Genomic DNA, 17,628 nt, shown 5'->3' with positions numbered 1-17,628 from the left:
TCCCCGGTGAATGCCGTACATTTAGCAGTATAGTCAGATTATTTTTCTTAATAGACTGGAACGTATCTAATCTGGCAACGCCACAATAATTCCCGGATGTCCCTTAAATGCCCCGCCCCTGTGTTTCTGTGTACACGAATGTTTTCCCTAAACTCAGCCTGTCAGGCAGCACTTTCTCTCGGACTGTGTACAGACCAAACAAGCTTTATCAATTACATGCTTATGTTTGGATTACAAATGGATAATATTGAAATATGTGATGGGGCTGTGGTTTAATTTAGTCATATTAAACAATGAAGCATTTTTAATAATTAGCCAGGGATGGAAGTTGTATCTGTTAGACAAAACTCAGGGGAAAAAAACTACAGAAGTGCTCAACAGCAACCCGCCAAATTGTAAAACTCTTACTGTTTTTGTATGGCTAAACTCTGCATTGTAACGTTAGCTGTCTGATTATTTCAACGGATTGTTGAGTTACTGTAACGTTAGCTACATTGTGGTCGACTGTCGGCTAAATCAATTGTTTATAGATAGGTTGTATTAGCGTTAAAGTGCAGTAATGTGGAACTAAACTATTAGATTATGTGGACAACGTCAACTAGCATGGCTAATTTATCGCTTTTCAAATAAGTAACGAAATCATTTTGATATCAAAATACAAGTTTCGAAAGTTTTCCTCCACGCAGCTTGTTGAAATGGCAATGTGGAGCGACGTTGAAATTCTGACCAACGAGGATACAAACACCATCCGCTTCGGGAGTGTGTCAAAGGAGGAGAATGGAAGCGGCTTGTATCAGGTGGATACACTGGTCAAAATCTCATCTGCAAATGAGGTAATGGTTGTCAATATTTACATGAACGTTACAAGAACTCTTGTAATGCAACCCTGTTGCTCTATATAAAGCAATCAGTTCGATCCGTCTGTCAGCGATGAAATGGAAATGCTGGTTCTTGCAGGTGCAGACAGATCCCCGTCTCTCCTCCTGCAGTGGGTCAAACTGGAACATCGTTGTTGCTGACAAAACAGTGATCTTGTTTGACCAGAACTATCAGACCATCCTGCTACTTCTTCATTTTGGTAGGTTGTGTGTCAAATGTCAGTTTGTGTCCTCTGAGATGGCCGTTGTATTCAAATCAGTGGGTCCAATATTTAAGGCGACTGGTGGACACTGCTTTCCCCATCCCTTTCTTATCAATGCAGTTTCACCTTTCTGGGTAACTTCTGTATGTTAATACCTGTTTTTCAGAAACTGATGTGGATGCCATTGATGCATGCCTTGAAGGACAGTTTTTGGTGGTCTGTGAAAGAAATGGAAACCTTCATTTGATCCATGTGCCAACCAAGAGAATCCAACTCACCAGGGTTTGAGTGTTTTTTTCAAAAAATATCTGTCAGGCCTAATGGTGTAAGATTACATGAGCTAAGGTCACTGGTCTAGCCTTGAATTGTTATAGGATAGTCATCAGATTTCCTCTACAATATTTGATGAAAAATATTCAACTTTTAATGAGTTTGAGTTGCACATGTTTCACTTATGTACATTAACATGTTCATGTTGTGTTATTGTCTGGGTTTGTAGGCGTTGGTAGAGAAACCATCCAGTAAAAATGAGAAAACATACCGCTATCTCGTCATAGAAGAAAACAAGGCATCCTTAGGTAAAAACATTTTTATGAGAAACAAAGGTGTGTGTGTGTGCAAACCTGAAGGAATTTCTATTTCTAGCTGAATATTTACTTACATCATCCAAATCTGAATTTTTAAATAATGGTGTGTTACCAATTTCTCAGACGTTTTTGTACATTTCTTGTTGGCAGGAATGTACCATGTGTTCCTTGTCATTAAGGATGGGTTTTTCCACATTGCAAACCTTGCATTGTCAAGGATCAAGACAGGTATCCAAACATCATGTATGATAGAATGAAGTTTTATTGTAGCCATTGTTTGGGCCAAACTAAAAAAAAAAATCTTCTTTTCTTTAACACAGCGATTGAAAACATGGATCTGGGAGCTTTGCAAAATGTAAGTTAAGGCAGTTCATTTAACTTCTTATTTTTAGAACAAAACTCTAATCACATTATTCCTCAACTCAGCTCCAGTCGCTCATCAAGATAGACTTCTGCTCCACCAGTGAATACCATGACGAGGGCTGCAGTACAGCAGTGATGTTCAGTCTGGGATCTGAAATCCACTTAATGATCGCGGTCAGTGTTTTATTAGTGTATTTACCACCTGCAGCTATGATACATTGGTTAATTGTGAATGAAAGCATAATGGTATGTAACATATTTGTTGCTTGTTTTTTTCAATCCCTCCTTTTTTCCACTATGCTGTTGCATGTCTTTCTTGGAATGATAGTTCCTTCTTATATAAAGCAGGAAACAAAAACAGTATGTATTTCCTGATGTAATTGGTCACAACATTAACTTCACAGGGGGATAAAGAAAGTATCGTGACTCACTGGATGATGGACCCTCATCATGGCAAGATGTGTCTTGCTCACTCTATCAATGACAGCTTGATCCCAGGTACGGTCCCAATATTCAGTACATAGTTACACTCCTAATAATTAACATGTATTACCATCTTAAAATTTATGCTTTAACATTTTTCAGTGATGAACATATTAACATAAAAAGTTGTATATATTGTGAATCACAAAGTATTGAGGAAAAGATAAGAAATAGTGATAAAGTTGCAAACCAAGTACAACCTTTATGATGCCTGTAAGACTAGATTGTGTAAGGGTTGTTAAATACATCCTCCATATATATTTACTTCAAAGGTGTGAGGAAGATGGAGGTGGTGGACAATCAATTGTATATTCTAGACACTGAGGTGAGTTCCGTACTATCACCTGCAGCTGTTAGATGTATCATTGTATGAGGTTCAATCAAAGTATTTTCTGGTTTGATTACATCAAATATGAATCGCTTTTTTTTTTTTTTCTGGCTGTAGAATGCCCTGAGTCTTTGGGACATACATTTCCTTGTCATGATTCACTGTTGGCAGGATCTTGCCATTCATGACTTTAAACTCACTACAGAATGTGGCTCGGCCTCCATGGTGGCGTATGTATCTCTGTTTTATTACATACAGTAGCTGTAGATATACAGAGGGATGTGCCTCAATTAAACAATGTTGAAAATCGTAAATTGATCTGTTTGTGTTGCAGCCAAGACAAGGGCAGCATGAAGATGATTACACTCACAAATCAAGACAAGAGTCAGGTAGCAGTTCAACTCCTTTTGAAGAACCTGTAAAAGATGATTATCGCAAGTCCTTTTCTAAACTTGATGAGCTGGTTTTACATTTGTCAGATCAACTCACTGCAAATACGATGTCTGCCCTCCATGACTATTTGCTACTCTCTGGATGTCTCCTCAGTCTCCTGTCTTGTCCAGACAAAGATAAATATGGTAAACAATCAACACCTGAAAGCTTGTTGTATGGATGGATGGATACATGAACATGTGTTATTTCTGGATGTGAATATGTTGCACATTGAAATCAGTTGTTTTATTCTCTGCTTTCAGGATACAATTTATTTAGTTGAGGGGATTTGTGAGAGCCAAGAAAGGTAGGACATGTTCTGATGTTCAGCCGGTACTCAAATGATATGGTGAATGTTTCAAAATATTAAGTGGTCTTTCTTCCCCGGTCCTTTATCAAGTAGTCATGGAGAGCTCTTATCTGCTGTTATTGTCAGATGCTTCACAGAGGCCTTGCCTGAGAACAGGTATCATATTTTAATTCGATACATTTCCTCATTAATTGTATTTCATGTATTTATTTGATGTCTGTATAATTTTACTTATTTCTGACTTATTTATTTCCTATTCCCAGACTTAGCAGACTTCTTCACAAACACATGTTTGAGGAAGCTGAAAAGTTTGCCATCACATTTGAGCTGGATTTAGAGGTAAATGAAAAGTGCAAATGTCAAAGTTATTGGAGTACAATATGATAGAGATTTGTACAATATAAATGGTACTTTAGAATGGTGGTGCACGTTGTAAATGACTGCCTTAATTGGGGGCTTTGCCGATATCAATCCTATTTTTTGTTTAGCTTGTGTACAAGGTAAAGCTGGACTTTGTGCTGGAGCAGCTGGCCTCTGCATCGGTGGGTGGCTATGGACAGGATGTGTGGTCTGAACTCGTGGAGGAAGCTAAGACCAACCTGATGAAGATCACAGTCAGTTATTTAGTCTACTTTTATTTTACACTTCCAAAATGTTGTTACCTTCAGCCCCTCACTCATGAATGTTTTGTTTTTCTTTCCATTGCCTAGGATGAGCAGTATGTGGTGGAATACTGCCTCAAGGCTCCGTGGCCGACCTTTGAGACGGCAGAGAAGATACTTAACCATGCTGCCACACGATATTCCTCCTTACAGATTCAAGAGGCCTTGGCCAGGCTTGCAACTTTCTGCAGCCTACACAGCCCAGATAACTTCAAGTAAATCAAAGTCTTCGTTGTTTCTTGTGTTATACAATTGATTTTCAATCGTGTGGTTTGTTCATAATGTACACTTATGTGTTATTTTACGAAGTTATCCTGTCATCCGTAGTGGCATCGCCTGGATTGAGTTTTTGAACTGCACTGACAATCTAGGAGAAGTTCTGATCCACCTGAGAGAGGGAGACATGAAGGGTGCACAACTCATTTGGCTGAGATATGAGGTAAAGAAGAGCTGTGTGCACTCCATGAAACAATACAGAGACATATCCTAGTGTCATGGCCAGTTGTGATGCTTACTCTTGTGTTCTGTAACAGGGACAGATTGCAGCCGAGTTTGACGAAAGCAAGCTTGAAGCCGTGCTCAGTGCCATCCCAGAGGATCTGCCATCCCAAGACCTTTGTCCTTGGTTTAGGGCCGTTTTTGTTCCTTTTGTGAGAAGAGCACTTCCAACAGGACAGGTAGGAATCATTACTCATTTCAAAATATGATGCTATGTTTTCAGTTCTAAAAGTTGTATGTGCCCATAGAAAATCTTGGCGAGATGGCTGGAGCAGAGGGCAAGAAATTTGGAGTTAACAGAAAAGGTAAAAAAAAACAACAACAACATTTTTAACCTGAAACACTTAAGTTAAGTAAAACCTGGCTAAAAAAACAATAATGGTCAATAGCAACAGCCATAACGGTTTTTATTTTTTATATTAGTTGTATAAAGCATTGTTTAGTAAGTACATGTCAGTCACAATAACTGAACCAATGTTTATGAATGTAATATTTTGTTCCAGGGTGCTTGGCCCCAGAACGGGTTGGCCTTGGCTGTGGTTGGACTCCCTTCTCTTTGGACATGGATGAAATCCGTCAGTTTGACACATTTTTGTGCCTTCACAATCATGGTTTGCCTGTGGGAGCTTATTGCGACCGAATTATCGTGACATAATATGGTCGATCTATTTCTAATTTTTTTATTTTCTTTAAGGACGATAATTACGGTGCAGAGGAGGTGGAGAACCTCAAGTCCCTGGTGGCCAACCTTCGTCAGCTCCTGGACCTCCACCAGAAATACAACTGCAGACTTTCACTTTCAGTCTGTGAGAAGGTTTGTCTCTTATTTCACAACATATTCTAACTACATTTAAGTTTCAAACAAGCTACAAGCAGGACACACATTTTATTAACCTACAGGATCGTTAAAAAAATAATGTAGTTTTCCATTGATTTAAAAATGGAAAACTACAAAGGTTGTAAAAAATATCGTACTTTTAGGTACATCGTGGTGTTGCGTTTATGTGACATGTTGAGTGGCTTTTGTGTTGTTGTTCCTATCTTTAAGATGTTTTTTATTCCTTGTGAATTTCAAAGGGAAGTGTTCGTAGTGTCGCATTCTACATGCTGGACAAAGTGCCGGCTCCAGAGCTGATCGCCACCGCAGTGGAAAGCAGTATCCTGCCGTATACTGAAGAGCATGAGATTCCTTTAGATGAGCTACTTTTCCAGTACATCAAGGTAACAGTCTATCACTTCCGAGCCCACTGGGACTATACATTAATTTTCCAAATACCTAAGGATAAATATGTATCCTCTCATCTTCAATAGGATCTGCTGGAGCACTGTAGTTCGCAGACCACAACACTTTTCACAGAATGGGAAGCCAAAGCAGTGGCTGTGCTGGCTTGTATGACTGATACGGACGTAAGTTTCTGTAACACCATTACACATGCCGTTCACAACATGTTCAAAGGTTTGTGAGTGCAAATACTTGAGTGAAAAACAGCCGTAACAGCAGCTGATTAATAAGAATCGCCAAGATAGTAAAAATCAACAGTTTGTTCCAAGAATTGCAAAATCTCACATTCTTGTATTTCCTGCCAGCTGATGGTGGATGCTGTGCTGGAGATCATGCAGAACGCTGTAGTGCCCTGGGGTACTGTGGTAGAAAAACTGGTCCAACAGTACCTGGAGATGGATGGACCAAAGTATGTTTCCATTGGCGTCCCCTTGATCCTTTTTTTTTTTTAACTATACAATTTGGTAACATTTTTAGTTTCTATATAATTTTCTATTTGTTGGTGTATTCCCCAGACAAGAGCTTTTAAAGGAGAGTTACCGTCTGATGGAAATCCGGAAGCTTCTCAGGGGCTATGGGATTCGTAACTTCAACTTTTCTGACAGTACTCAAATTATGGTAAATTTGATCACATTGTTTATGTGGCATTGACTTCCAGCTTGCCCTCCTATGGACCTTCTGTCATATTCCGTATATCTTTCCAGACGCTGATTAGATACATCCTAAAGCAAGACTTGCCAATGTCTTTAGAAGACTCCTTGACATTAGCTGAAGCTTACAAACTTCCAACCTCGCAGATACATTACTTGTATCTCATCCAGCTGATTGGCCAAAGCAAGGTATGCTCATCCATATAGCAAAATGAAATCACCTAGATTAAATGTTTCTTTTTATGTTTCCGTGGCATACTAATAGAAAGTATTTTATGCTGCTTTTAGACGGACGAAAGCATGACTGTACTGAAGAAGCTGTCCTCTGCAGAGGCAGAGTGTGTGATCAAGCGTCTCACATCCTGGGCCCGGCTGCAACTGGAGGACAAAGCCCACATATCTGATGAGGTGAGGAGAGGGAAGATGTTATGTGTTGAAATTAAACGTAATTTGCATTTTCCGTGCTTGTATTCCCTGCTTAATTTTCTGGATGCAATTTCCAGATCAATATTCCTCTTAGTAAACCTTACATGAACCTTAAATCAATTGCAGCTTCAAGATCTGAACATAATAGAACAGTAATATGGTGAGCATATATTCATTCTGACATTTGTTATATATCAAATTATTGTCTTCCGTAGCATAAGAAACACCAGATGGTCATACCTCAGGTGATGGTGGAGGCTCTGAAATACCTGTATATAATCCAAAAACGTAAGTACGATCCTCAAGGCTCTGACCTCCACGCATTGGATGCTTATATTGTTCTTGTACTTGTGTAGTATTATACTGAAACAAAGTAAACCAAATAAAGAGGACCAACAACATATCTTAGGCCAATTATTTTAATGACTAAATTTGATTCTATGATATGGATGATCAAATGTAAAACTCAAGTTTCCTTGCATTGGACAAACAATTGCCGTAACACAGTTTACAGACAAAGATTAGAATAAATGTCATGAACATTTGCTTGATTATCCAAGTGTCACACTGGGTTTCATGTCCTCTCTAGATGATGCGCTTAAAAGCATGGAGTGTGAAAACAACCTCATCATGTTCAAGGCGATCTCCCACCTACAGGTAAGTTTCATTGAAGGAATGTTTTAAGTGTTATTATTCCATCTGTTCTTTCATCATTTTTTTCACCTGCAACTTCTTTATTTGTTCATCAGGAGGACTTTGATGTTTTCTTCACCCCCTCAAACTATGAGGATCCGAACATCAGAAAGCAAATCCAGGAGCATCATATCGCAGCCTATGAAAACACACATGGCCGGCGCTCATCGAAGAGGAAAGCCGCGACAACTCCAGTCGTGGCTAATGACCCCGATGGCAAGACCAAGACCATCTCCACAGAAGCTGGCTTACGTCGTCTAGGAAGGCAGCTGCAGCGCACTGAACAGGAGCTCTGGTCCGACTTAGCCCTGCGAGCTCTCGGGGTGGGCAAGGTGGACAAGGCCCTCAAGATCCTCAGGTTTGCGTGTGCAGATGCTGTGTGGATGAATCCAGGAGTAGTCTTGCTTTTGTTTATTTCACACTTGAGTTCTTAGTGAAACTATAGAGAAATTGTTTTAATGTTTTTTTTTCTTCTTTTTTTTTAAAGTAAGATTAAAACACCCCTGTCTAGTGAGGCACGTGGATAATCTTTTATGTTTTCTTTCTTCTCTTCCTTCATATCTTCAGTGAGCTGTATGAACACCACTATAACACCTGTACAGGGAAGGTTTTGTTCACTGCTGCCAAGACGTTATGCCAGATGCTGCAGGCAGATGTACCAATGGTTCTTCCTGAAGACATGGACTTGCCAGCAATCATCCATAAGCTCGCCTGCCAGGCTATTGCTGCTTGCCACTCAGGTAAAGAACGCAATGATGTTGCAAAATAAATGATGGTCCACCACATTTTATTTTGGTCATTTAAGAGCTGTTTAGTGAATCGTTGCTGGATTCATTCATGCTAGACCAAAATGGATCCTCGGCTCATCTTAAATGAATACTTCATCCACGAAATGACCAATTGTGTATGCATCTGTTCACAAACTCACACAACTCATGCAGTATAATCCTCATTTATACAGTTGTATGCTCACTACCTCCCAAACATGCTTTTTTGCTAAAATCTTACCTTTTTGCATAAACAGACTCTCACTCATCCGTGCAAATTCCAAATTGTTTTAAGCAGCGAGATTTTAGCAAAACTACATTTTGTTTGGAAACTACTGAGTTTAAGACTGAATCAATTAGACTTATACTGTGTTTGTATACAGATGTTTTGATATAGTATTTTATTATTTACTCAATGGAGGTAAATAAATAAAAATTCTCCAGGAATTCATGGTTACACGATGTAAGTTATTGATATACAAATGATGGTTTTGTGGGGGAAGTATTCCTTTAAACCCAGTAAAAACGAAATAGAACTAGTCACACAGATGATGCACAAATATAAAATCTATAATTTCCAATACATTTGCAAGAGTTTATCTGGTCTTGCTGAAAATGCTAACTGCCTTCAGGACAATAAAGAGTGAAAACCCTTTTTTTGTGAATCTGAATGCATCCAGACTATTTTTTTCTCTGAAGGAGTTTGGCTGTTCTCTTTTGCTTCAAGTAAACACTTTCAGTTAATATTCTAATAACTCTTGCAGATCTACTCTTGGACTGTCTGGAGCTTTGCAAGTGCACACGGATAGCTATGGATGTCTATCATCAGTGTCAGTTATCAGACAACTATGGATTTATAGCCAAGGTCAGTATCTCATCTTTCTCCATTGAATGATACTGTATTTACTTTATTTTGCTCTGGTTTATGCTTGATGTGTGATATGATATATTATCTGCAGACATTTAAATCAGACGTTTTATTTTGAAAGTTAGTAACTGGGAAGTTATCTGAATCTCTTAGAGGTTTTAGATAATGATAGTTTATTATTTAACATAATTTGAAATTGGGATGTTGTTCAACTGCATTAAAAAGACTTCTCCTTTTGTTGATAGTAGTTCAAATGTATTGACTTCTTCCTTTTACAAAGCAGTTCAATTAACCAAATGCATAGTATAAATGTTTGTATTTGAACTGTATAATGTTACAGGATTCGACCTTGGAAACAGAAAAAGATCCACACTCTCAGTGGACTTTTCAGGATGTTTTTAGTGAAGACTGCATTGTTCTGGACCCTGTGTCTGCGCTTCCAGTCCAATATGAAATTACCAACTGCTTGCTGCCTGTTTCTCTGGGTAAGATGCTCAAATGAATCTTCTAGTCAATGTCTGTTTTGGATTCCATCACCTTTGATAGTCAGCTAACTGGTCTCATAAGCTTATTATCAATCTTGCAGATACCAAACTGCACCCACTGGACTGTTCCTGTCTGGCACACTGCTCATTTGCAGATGGTCTGTAGCGCTACTAAAGTTTATTTTTTATTGTTTCTCCTTGAATTTGTCATTTTAAAAATGAACCATGTGTCTTGCCTTACCTCCATACAGGTTCAAACTACCTGCAGCCCCTCCTTGGTCCCCTGTCCAACATGTTACAGATGTTACAGGAGTGCAGTCAGCTGGAGCTCGCCCTCAGAGTGCTGGTCAACTCGTACGGCAGCTGCCTGCAGCATGTCACCTCTAATGTTATGGACATACGTCTTAGTGTACAGGTATGGCTGCAACATACCCAGTGGGGCTGTCGGTGACACCGCTATGTTTTTCTGGATCAATTGTACCATTAATATAACGATGGCCACTTGCCAGTGAGGCCGAGCAAATATATTTTGTAATGTCTATCGTGATAATGTCACAGTAAACTATTTACTCTTCTTTCAGCTGTACGATACACAAGAGCTTAAGAAGTACAACGTATGCTTAAATAATCTTCGAAAGACAACTAATTTGTCTCTGAATGCTGTTGCTGTGGCTCTCTTGAACAAGGTGGGTCAGCTGTCATAAGATAGTATTCGCCAATATACTGCGTTTTAGTATGCTTGATACTAATTTGAAATCTCTGTATCTCTATTTTTATCGGTTGCAGGTGTTCAACTGGAGGGTGGTTGATTGTGATTTGGCTATTGCTCTCTGTACACTCCTCACCAAAGCAGAGGTTTTTAAAATACTGTGGAAGGTTATTGACAACACCTGGCAAAACTATGACAAAATCTTGGTAGGCAATATGGTCACTGTTCTTCTATATGTTTATCGTCAAGCCTTTTTTATTTTTGATCCTGAAAATTGTTGTTGGTTGCTTCAGTCTGTGGCCAGGATCGGGGCAGATCTCTGCTGCTTGTACGACGAGGCAGAGGAACAACAGAAGTTTCTCTCTGTCATCACTGATGCTGAATGGGGCATCAAGCTCGGCAAACTGGGGGTGTGTGGATGAAAACCACTTTTATTTCTATTCACAATTTACTTCCTGAGTCACCCTTGACTTAACATTTGACGTTACTTGACGTTCACCGTGCTTGTTCCTGCTCGGCCACAGATATCCATCCAAACAGTGTTCCGTCAGCGGCCTGAGATGAAGCGCAGTCTGATCCCTGACTTGGTGAAAAACCAGAGAATCACTCTAGACATTATCCTCCAGTACTGCAGGTCCGCTGCTCACTCTATAATGTTACATTTTTTAATCTATATCAACGCATTTAATTTCCTGTCCCGGAAGGTCTTGTATTCTGTTCCCTCCTGTACTCACTCTCTGCTCCCGTCTGCAGCGCCTTTGGTCTTGACCGTGACAGTGTGATCAACCAGTACATTACCACCTTGCTGCTGCTCCAAGAGGACGAGGAAGCCGCAGGTGACCATGGCACAGGGCAGAAAGAGATGCAGCCTCTGTATCATGCAGACGCACTGGATCGAGTCCTGCAGATTATACCGATGTTACACAACACCAGCGAGCTCACAGACAGTCTCTGTGCTGCCATATTCAAGGTGTGTGCGTGGGGGACAAACTTTTAACTGGAGGGCTCTGTGTTAGTGTTGTTTAGCCTCTTTTACATAAGTGACAGTTCTGATAATTTCTCATTTTGTTTAAATTTAACCCAGCGGCTCATCCAAGACAAATGATTTAAGAAAAAACATACAACACAAGAGTGCTTAGTTTATGGTAATCATAAAACATCACATACTATATTATATTCACATTCTTTTTTATAGTGCCCTATTATTTTCTTCCAGTTTTCAAACCAATTACTTGAATTCTGCAGTATAGTACTTGGTTTGGCACTGCAACCGCAATAAGATTCAACACAAGTCTGAACTACAACACTGAAAGGACTTTATTGTCGTTTGTTTCTATCCCAAACTAAATTCAAGCTATTCACCTAACATGTAGGATGCGTTTCTTGTACAGCTCAGCCCTTATAACTATGAGAGGATTGAAGTAGTGCTGAAGATCATCGAGGCTGCAGATGAGAATGTGATGACCTTTTCTGTTGTTCAGGTAAAAAGAACACACACTTTTAAAAAACAGAAACACTTTCTTGTCTTCAAAATGTACATTGCAGACAAGCAACCAGTGTATTTTAATCCACAGGCAATGGGCCTCCTGCAACATCTGAAGTCCTACAAGCGCGTCTCTCCTGCCTCGGACGTGGAGAACACCTATCTTCTGGAAAACAACCAGCTGCCAAACCCGCTGTCCAACAGCAGACTGCCCTTCCACCTGCTTATGCAGACCAACCATTATTGGAAGATTATCTGTGAGTTAGTCAGTGTCAGTTGTCCTATTTTCATCCTTCAATATTATAGCTGACAAACTAAAAATACTCTGATTGCATTAGATGTAATGAACTCAACCAATTATTAATTTGAGATCCTAACATTTTAAATGTTTTAGACTTGTTATTATGTTTAACATCATTGTGTAGCTTTAGTAGATTTATCCATATTTAATGATTTAATAAGATATGTTAAGACTGAGGAAAATGAAATGTTTTTCTGTGTTTAGCTCCTGAGCTCAGTGAGGAGACCTTCCCGACACTTCTTTTGATTAGCAAACTGATGAAGGTAAAGCACACTCATTTAAAAAGTAGCATTCATCCTATTATATATTATATATAATCCTGAAAATTATAGATTCATCCGTAAAGTTGGACAGTTATTCAAACCTACCTGTCTCATTCCAGGTGAGCCTCGACAAGTTATACATGTCAGCAGCCAACCATGTGTTTGAGAAGAAGATGAAGCCTTTACTCTTGGTCCAGAGGAAAAAGGGTCAGGGTCATGGATACAATAGTGAGACTTTCAAGGTGGCCAAGACCATGATGAAGTACATCCACTGCATCCAGAGCCCAGAGTGGGCAGCTGCCACAGCACACAAGATCACCCAGGAGCTACCACCAGGTCTGACCTGCAGATTATACACGATCACATCACTACGTGTGTGTTTTCTATCTCTGGACTGAATGGTTCCCTGTTCTCTACAGGCCATGAGAAGACACACTCTCTTAGGTTCTGTTTGGCTCTTGGAGATGCCTGGCTGAAGGATCCAAACCTTGAGGTCGGTATTAGTGGTTCCAGAAAATAAAACAGTATACATTTGACATATCTCACATCTTTAACTTGTTAGCTTTTCATAATCTGGTTGGTTTCAATCTACCCCCCTATAATTCTGAGCAGGGGGCAGCACGGGCCAGAGGGGAGACATTTCTGTCTAAGCTGAAACTGCAGTTCCAGCGCTCCGCGACTGAGAATGCCTTGATAGCCAGCCAGTTGAACAGCCCAGAGCATCTGCAGCTGACTGGGCTGCCAACAAAGCTCATAGTGGCCCTGTATGAGCACAGTGGTGTGGAGCAGCGCTACAGAGAATCAGGAGGTCAACTGTCTCCCGGTGAGCATGCTTTGACACAGCAGTCTGCTGGAGAAACGGAAGTAAAGTATTCAACACCAGCTTCATGTTCTGAAGATGGCGCCTGGATTAAAGTGTGTTATATCGTCCAATTTGGTTTACTCTGCTATGTATGACATTGAATTGTTTAACTATCCAGTATACATTATTCTCTACTTATTAGTATTCCTATCTTGCTTCATAATGTGGGTTAAAAACGTTTGATATGTTGTAAATGGGAGCAGCAGTGTTGAATTCTAATTTGAGCATTTACCTCTGAGCAGATGTACATGCTGTGGTTAAGGAAATAGCCACCATCAACAATGTGGATCTTCTGAAAATCCGAAACATGATGTTGGAAAAATGGATCTGCAAAACAGGCCCTGCTGTCACCAAGGTCTGTCTTACTGAGTTTACCAAATTTGTATTAGCTAATCGCTGTTTCTGTTTGTCTCCTACTTGTATTGTGTTTTTATCTCTTAATCCTTTTGTGTAGAAATCTGATGAAACATTTTTTTTTTTGATAAAGGATATTGGTAATCGTGACTGTGTCAGCAACATCGAGGAGGATCCAGATTTAATGAGGTAGAGGCATTGATGTTTCTTTTTTTAAATGAAAAAGAAAGCACCCTGTTTTCTTAAAACCCTGTTTGAATCAGTGCTTGAATGTAATACTGAAGGATGTTGAAAATAATTATAATATTGAAATAAGTTTGTATCATCTATTTGTAGACTACTTTAATGTACTGTACAGCACATAGAGTTTAAAACTGGCAGTTGCCTCTCTATTACTGATGTAATTTCCTTTCCCTGTTTAGTGTGACAGGCACAATGACTTGGCCATAAATTGTATCAGCAACGTGTGTTGACTTCTCTCTTTATTGTGGTTACTTGATGCTCTCAGAGTGGTGTACATGCTGCAGTCTTATCCCATGGAGGATGCTGTCCGCCTTCTAAACCCGATCTTATCTGCTAAAATCTGGGTGAGTCATAAATTACAGTGAGTCCAAATTTAACAAAGTGTCAAGGGAAAGGGACTAATGTCTGTTGTTTTTTTGTGCTTCCTCCTTCAGCCTCTCAGCACTTCTGGGCCTCGTCTAACCTTCTGCCATCAGACTCGAGCGCTGCTTTGCCTCGTCCGTCTCGCTGATTCTGCCACTCTGGAGGCTCAGTTGCAGATCCCCAAGACCAAAATACAGTAATAGGAAATCAGTTTGATAGTACTGATGGAATAATTACTTGTTTGTGTAAGATGTGTTAATGTCTCTGTATTTTATACTCCCATGCAGATATTACCTTAAGTGCTACATCTTTGTCTCTCAACTGGAGGCATTAAACATCCCTTACACAGTACAGTCCTTCCTCAGTAGCCCCAAAGAAGGCTTGGTTAAGGGGCTGTGGAAAAATCACAGTCATGAGCCGCAGGTACTTTTCAACTTAAAACATTTAAACTATTCCAGCTAGTTTCTCAATTTCAGTTTCACTATGTTAAAAATGTTGCACACAAACTGCACCCAGGGAAACTGAAGCACCCTTTTGTCCTTTTAGGCGGTGCAGTTGGTGGCAGACCTGTGCTTGGAGTATCAGGTGTACGACCCTCAGCTGTGGAACAGTCTGCTTCAGAAGCTGCTGGCCTTCAACTTGGTGAGAGGACGTGCGGCAGAAAAATACTTGTATAAGACTGCTGGGTTTTGCCCTTTAAAATAAAACCTACGCGTATGTTTTACCCTCTCAGATCAGCCACCTCCAGAAGGTGCTAGAGGCAGTCGTGGCTGTGCCTACTCTGTGGGAGGTAACGTCAGATCTCATCGCTGTTATTTTAAGAAAAAGGAAATAATACTAGTGTTTCCTCTGTTACTTCAGACGTGGTCCCAAACTATACTGATATACTGTCAGTTTCAAAATAATAGAAGAGGAACTTCTTTGAAATGCAACCTGCACCAGAGCCATTTGCTGTTATTTAATTGTGACAGTCAAGTTGTAGACGGAAAATGTGCCGTTAATCTGCAAGTGATTTAACCAGTATCCCAGCAGACATCACAGAGGTAGAGCCAAAATAAAAACATCTCTAACCATCACTACTACAATAAGTGATAATGGAGAAAAGGTTGCAACGGTAATTTTATTCACTTTATTTTCTTCCCAGATTTCCAGTTTCTCCAGGACCTGGAAGAGTATGATACTGGCACCTTTTATTTCAGGTACTCACTTTATAATAGTGAACCACTGTCTTGAGGTAGACTGACCTTTTTTATTATACAATGTTTTAGTAGAATCATTGTTATGGATTGGCTGGAAGGTTGTTCTTTAAAATGGTTCATTTTGATATCCATCTTCCTGAATGCTACTTACTGTCTCCACTGTCCTGACAGCCTCTGTTCCTCTGAGTCCTGATCAACAGGCAACACTCTACAGGACGTTTGTTCTCCTGCTCAAGTATGTTGTTCTCATATTCAACCATTTACCATCTAACTGGACTGCATGCTGCAGTAGGACTACGTACAGCTTTCATGGACTACTAGTGCTAGAATATGAACAGCTAATACAGTGATAGATTTAACTGTGCGTGGGTGTGAAAGTATTCAAAACATATAATTCTGTGACACTTCAATAAACAAAAAAAAATAGTGATGACCTGAATATTATGTCATATTCTCTTTATATTTATCTGAAACGTCTTGGCGCTCATCTTTCTTCCCAAGGTGCCCCTTCCTGTTGAATCTGGACCTGATAGGAATTGCCAATCGCTTTGCACAGTTCAATCTGCCAGGCTTTGCCCTGGGAACACTCCTTCTCATCCCCTGTGCCAATAAAAAGGATCAGCAGATCCAGGTGAGTAACTCCATGTCAATACAACATGTCAGAAGTTTGTATCTTCGTTTGGAAGATCCGTGTCTGTTCGGCCCTTCTCACGATCAGTGTCACACCCATCCCTGTGTTTTCTGTCTGTTTCCAGGGCTTTCTGTCTGTGTGTAACCCAGTCGCTGTCCTCGAGCAGGTGGAAGAACTCATGAACACTGGGGAATTGGCTGGAATTCCGTCACAGGTTAGATGTCACTTTAAGTTTTACCAGCGTTGGCTTAATTTAATTCTTGCACTAAAACTGAACCGTGAAGCCCTTTCAGTGCTTTCATTTGAACTTGCTGAGTTCAACTATTTAAAATGTTTTTACACATTCTACATATATATTCTTTTCAAAATTAAATATTATATGTAAATATAAACATATAACATTCACAACTGGTGTTGTATCAGATCCTGTAACTAAATATTGTTTGTTTATGTGTGTACCAGCCTGAGCGTCTGTAAAGCTGTGAAACAGGAAACTAGATAAGATAGTGTGACTATGTTAACTGTTTTGTTGTCTTGTTTTCAAATGTAAAAAAATAAATAAACAAAAGGGGATGACTGGTGCATTGAAATATATTTTCTTTTGTGCAACCATTTTTGCCATCACTAATTGTTTTAACTATATTGTATTGTATTATGATATGTCATTATTGTCTCTATGATTCCTCAGATCAGGGAGACAGTATTAACCTTCATCGGCCAAAGTGGACAGCACCAGAAACTGCTGAAGACCAAACACTTTAAGCATCTGAAGGAGCTCATTGTGTCGAGTGGCCGACCCAACCAGGTGAAGGAGTTGGTGGACTTCCTGATCAGTCAGAACTGGTAAGTTTTTGTTTGTTTGTTTTTGTGAGGGAAGCAACATAAACGGCCAATATGAAGAACACGTTACTGTAAGTTACATGCAAATAGCTTAAAAATATATCTAAAATATGATCAAAACAGGATAAGACTAATAAGGAAGCTACTGTTGTATGTAACCATAAATACAGCAGGTACGCACAACATGCAACACATTACAATAAAAAACATGTTTAATGTTATGAAACCATTTGTGTTCAGCATTTTTATTGCCAGTGTGTGTAGTCATCTGTTCAATGGGGGGAGTGATGTTTTTGATTCATCTGACATTTCGTGGCACTAGGTGCACAGTTTCCTCCAGCGTAAGTGTAATCTACGACATTACATCTAATGACGTATGTGTCTTAGTTTATGACCATGTATTACAGTTCAGGGGGTAAAGGTTCCTCTATACAGTTTGTAGGTGACATCTTGCCCAAATACAAT

At 39.7% G+C, this 17,628-nt stretch overlaps 1 protein-coding gene across 5 annotated transcripts in view; it reads left to right on the top strand.

Annotated features, from left to right (window-relative positions):
• The first annotated feature begins 422 nt into the window (after positions 1-422).
• The window catches only part of kntc1 (kinetochore associated 1), a 17,831-nt gene continuing 625 nt past the window's right edge, over positions 423-17,628 (top strand). The window contains exons 1-59 of one of the 5 annotated variants that reach the window (XM_068566537.1): positions 423-833; positions 958-1,078; positions 1,248-1,363; positions 1,581-1,659; positions 1,819-1,896; positions 1,989-2,023; positions 2,095-2,205; positions 2,436-2,529; positions 2,787-2,839; positions 2,960-3,072; positions 3,177-3,231; positions 3,322-3,420; positions 3,538-3,581; positions 3,678-3,740; positions 3,848-3,923; positions 4,073-4,198; positions 4,295-4,461; positions 4,574-4,685; positions 4,780-4,923; positions 4,993-5,049; positions 5,248-5,319; positions 5,439-5,558; positions 5,822-5,965; positions 6,056-6,151; positions 6,332-6,435; positions 6,542-6,644; positions 6,731-6,865; positions 6,965-7,084; positions 7,318-7,390; positions 7,692-7,759; positions 7,852-8,153; positions 8,363-8,535; positions 9,327-9,427; positions 9,771-9,915; positions 10,017-10,073; positions 10,167-10,330; positions 10,497-10,601; positions 10,702-10,830; positions 10,918-11,034; positions 11,149-11,258; positions 11,378-11,594; positions 12,016-12,105; positions 12,199-12,364; positions 12,613-12,671; positions 12,791-13,007; positions 13,091-13,164; positions 13,284-13,494; positions 13,776-13,888; positions 14,021-14,076; positions 14,396-14,474; positions 14,565-14,689; positions 14,781-14,916; positions 15,040-15,135; positions 15,227-15,283; positions 15,638-15,692; positions 15,864-15,927; positions 16,194-16,323; positions 16,448-16,537; positions 17,012-17,166. In XM_068566537.1, the coding sequence (XP_068422638.1) occupies positions 696-833; positions 958-1,078; positions 1,248-1,363; positions 1,581-1,659; positions 1,819-1,896; positions 1,989-2,023; positions 2,095-2,205; positions 2,436-2,529; positions 2,787-2,839; positions 2,960-3,072; positions 3,177-3,231; positions 3,322-3,420; positions 3,538-3,581; positions 3,678-3,740; positions 3,848-3,923; positions 4,073-4,198; positions 4,295-4,461; positions 4,574-4,685; positions 4,780-4,923; positions 4,993-5,049; positions 5,248-5,319; positions 5,439-5,558; positions 5,822-5,965; positions 6,056-6,151; positions 6,332-6,435; positions 6,542-6,644; positions 6,731-6,865; positions 6,965-7,084; positions 7,318-7,390; positions 7,692-7,759; positions 7,852-8,153; positions 8,363-8,535; positions 9,327-9,427; positions 9,771-9,915; positions 10,017-10,073; positions 10,167-10,330; positions 10,497-10,601; positions 10,702-10,830; positions 10,918-11,034; positions 11,149-11,258; positions 11,378-11,594; positions 12,016-12,105; positions 12,199-12,364; positions 12,613-12,671; positions 12,791-13,007; positions 13,091-13,164; positions 13,284-13,494; positions 13,776-13,888; positions 14,021-14,076; positions 14,396-14,474; positions 14,565-14,689; positions 14,781-14,916; positions 15,040-15,135; positions 15,227-15,283; positions 15,638-15,692; positions 15,864-15,927; positions 16,194-16,323; positions 16,448-16,537; positions 17,012-17,166 (6,509 nt within the window). In that variant the 5' untranslated portion in view covers positions 423-695. Of the gene's footprint in view, positions 834-957; positions 1,079-1,247; positions 1,364-1,580; positions 1,660-1,818; positions 1,897-1,988; positions 2,024-2,094; positions 2,206-2,435; positions 2,530-2,786; positions 2,840-2,959; positions 3,073-3,176; positions 3,232-3,321; positions 3,421-3,537; positions 3,582-3,674; positions 3,741-3,847; positions 3,924-4,072; positions 4,199-4,294; positions 4,462-4,573; positions 4,686-4,779; positions 4,924-4,992; positions 5,050-5,247; positions 5,320-5,438; positions 5,559-5,821; positions 5,966-6,055; positions 6,152-6,331; positions 6,436-6,541; positions 6,645-6,730; positions 6,866-6,964; positions 7,085-7,317; positions 7,391-7,691; positions 7,760-7,851; positions 8,154-8,362; positions 8,536-9,326; positions 9,428-9,770; positions 9,916-10,016; positions 10,074-10,166; positions 10,331-10,496; positions 10,602-10,701; positions 10,831-10,917; positions 11,035-11,148; positions 11,259-11,377; positions 11,595-12,015; positions 12,106-12,198; positions 12,365-12,612; positions 12,672-12,790; positions 13,008-13,090; positions 13,165-13,283; positions 13,495-13,775; positions 13,889-14,020; positions 14,077-14,395; positions 14,475-14,564; positions 14,690-14,780; positions 14,917-15,039; positions 15,136-15,226; positions 15,284-15,637; positions 15,693-15,863; positions 15,928-16,193; positions 16,324-16,447; positions 16,538-17,011; positions 17,167-17,628 lie in introns of those variants that run through there. The other 4 variants (XM_068566539.1, XM_068566536.1, XM_068566541.1 and 1 more) reach the window with 4 other exon arrangements.

Source organism: Clinocottus analis, unplaced genomic scaffold (assembly GCF_023055335.1).
Source record: "Clinocottus analis isolate CAN_PGR_092001 unplaced genomic scaffold, fCliAna1.0.p SCAF_7, whole genome shotgun sequence".
Lineage (NCBI taxonomy): Eukaryota > Metazoa > Chordata > Actinopteri > Perciformes > Cottidae > Clinocottus > Clinocottus analis.
The sequence above is the reverse complement of the archived record's forward strand: the minus strand, read 5'-3'. Positions and strand labels throughout refer to the sequence as shown.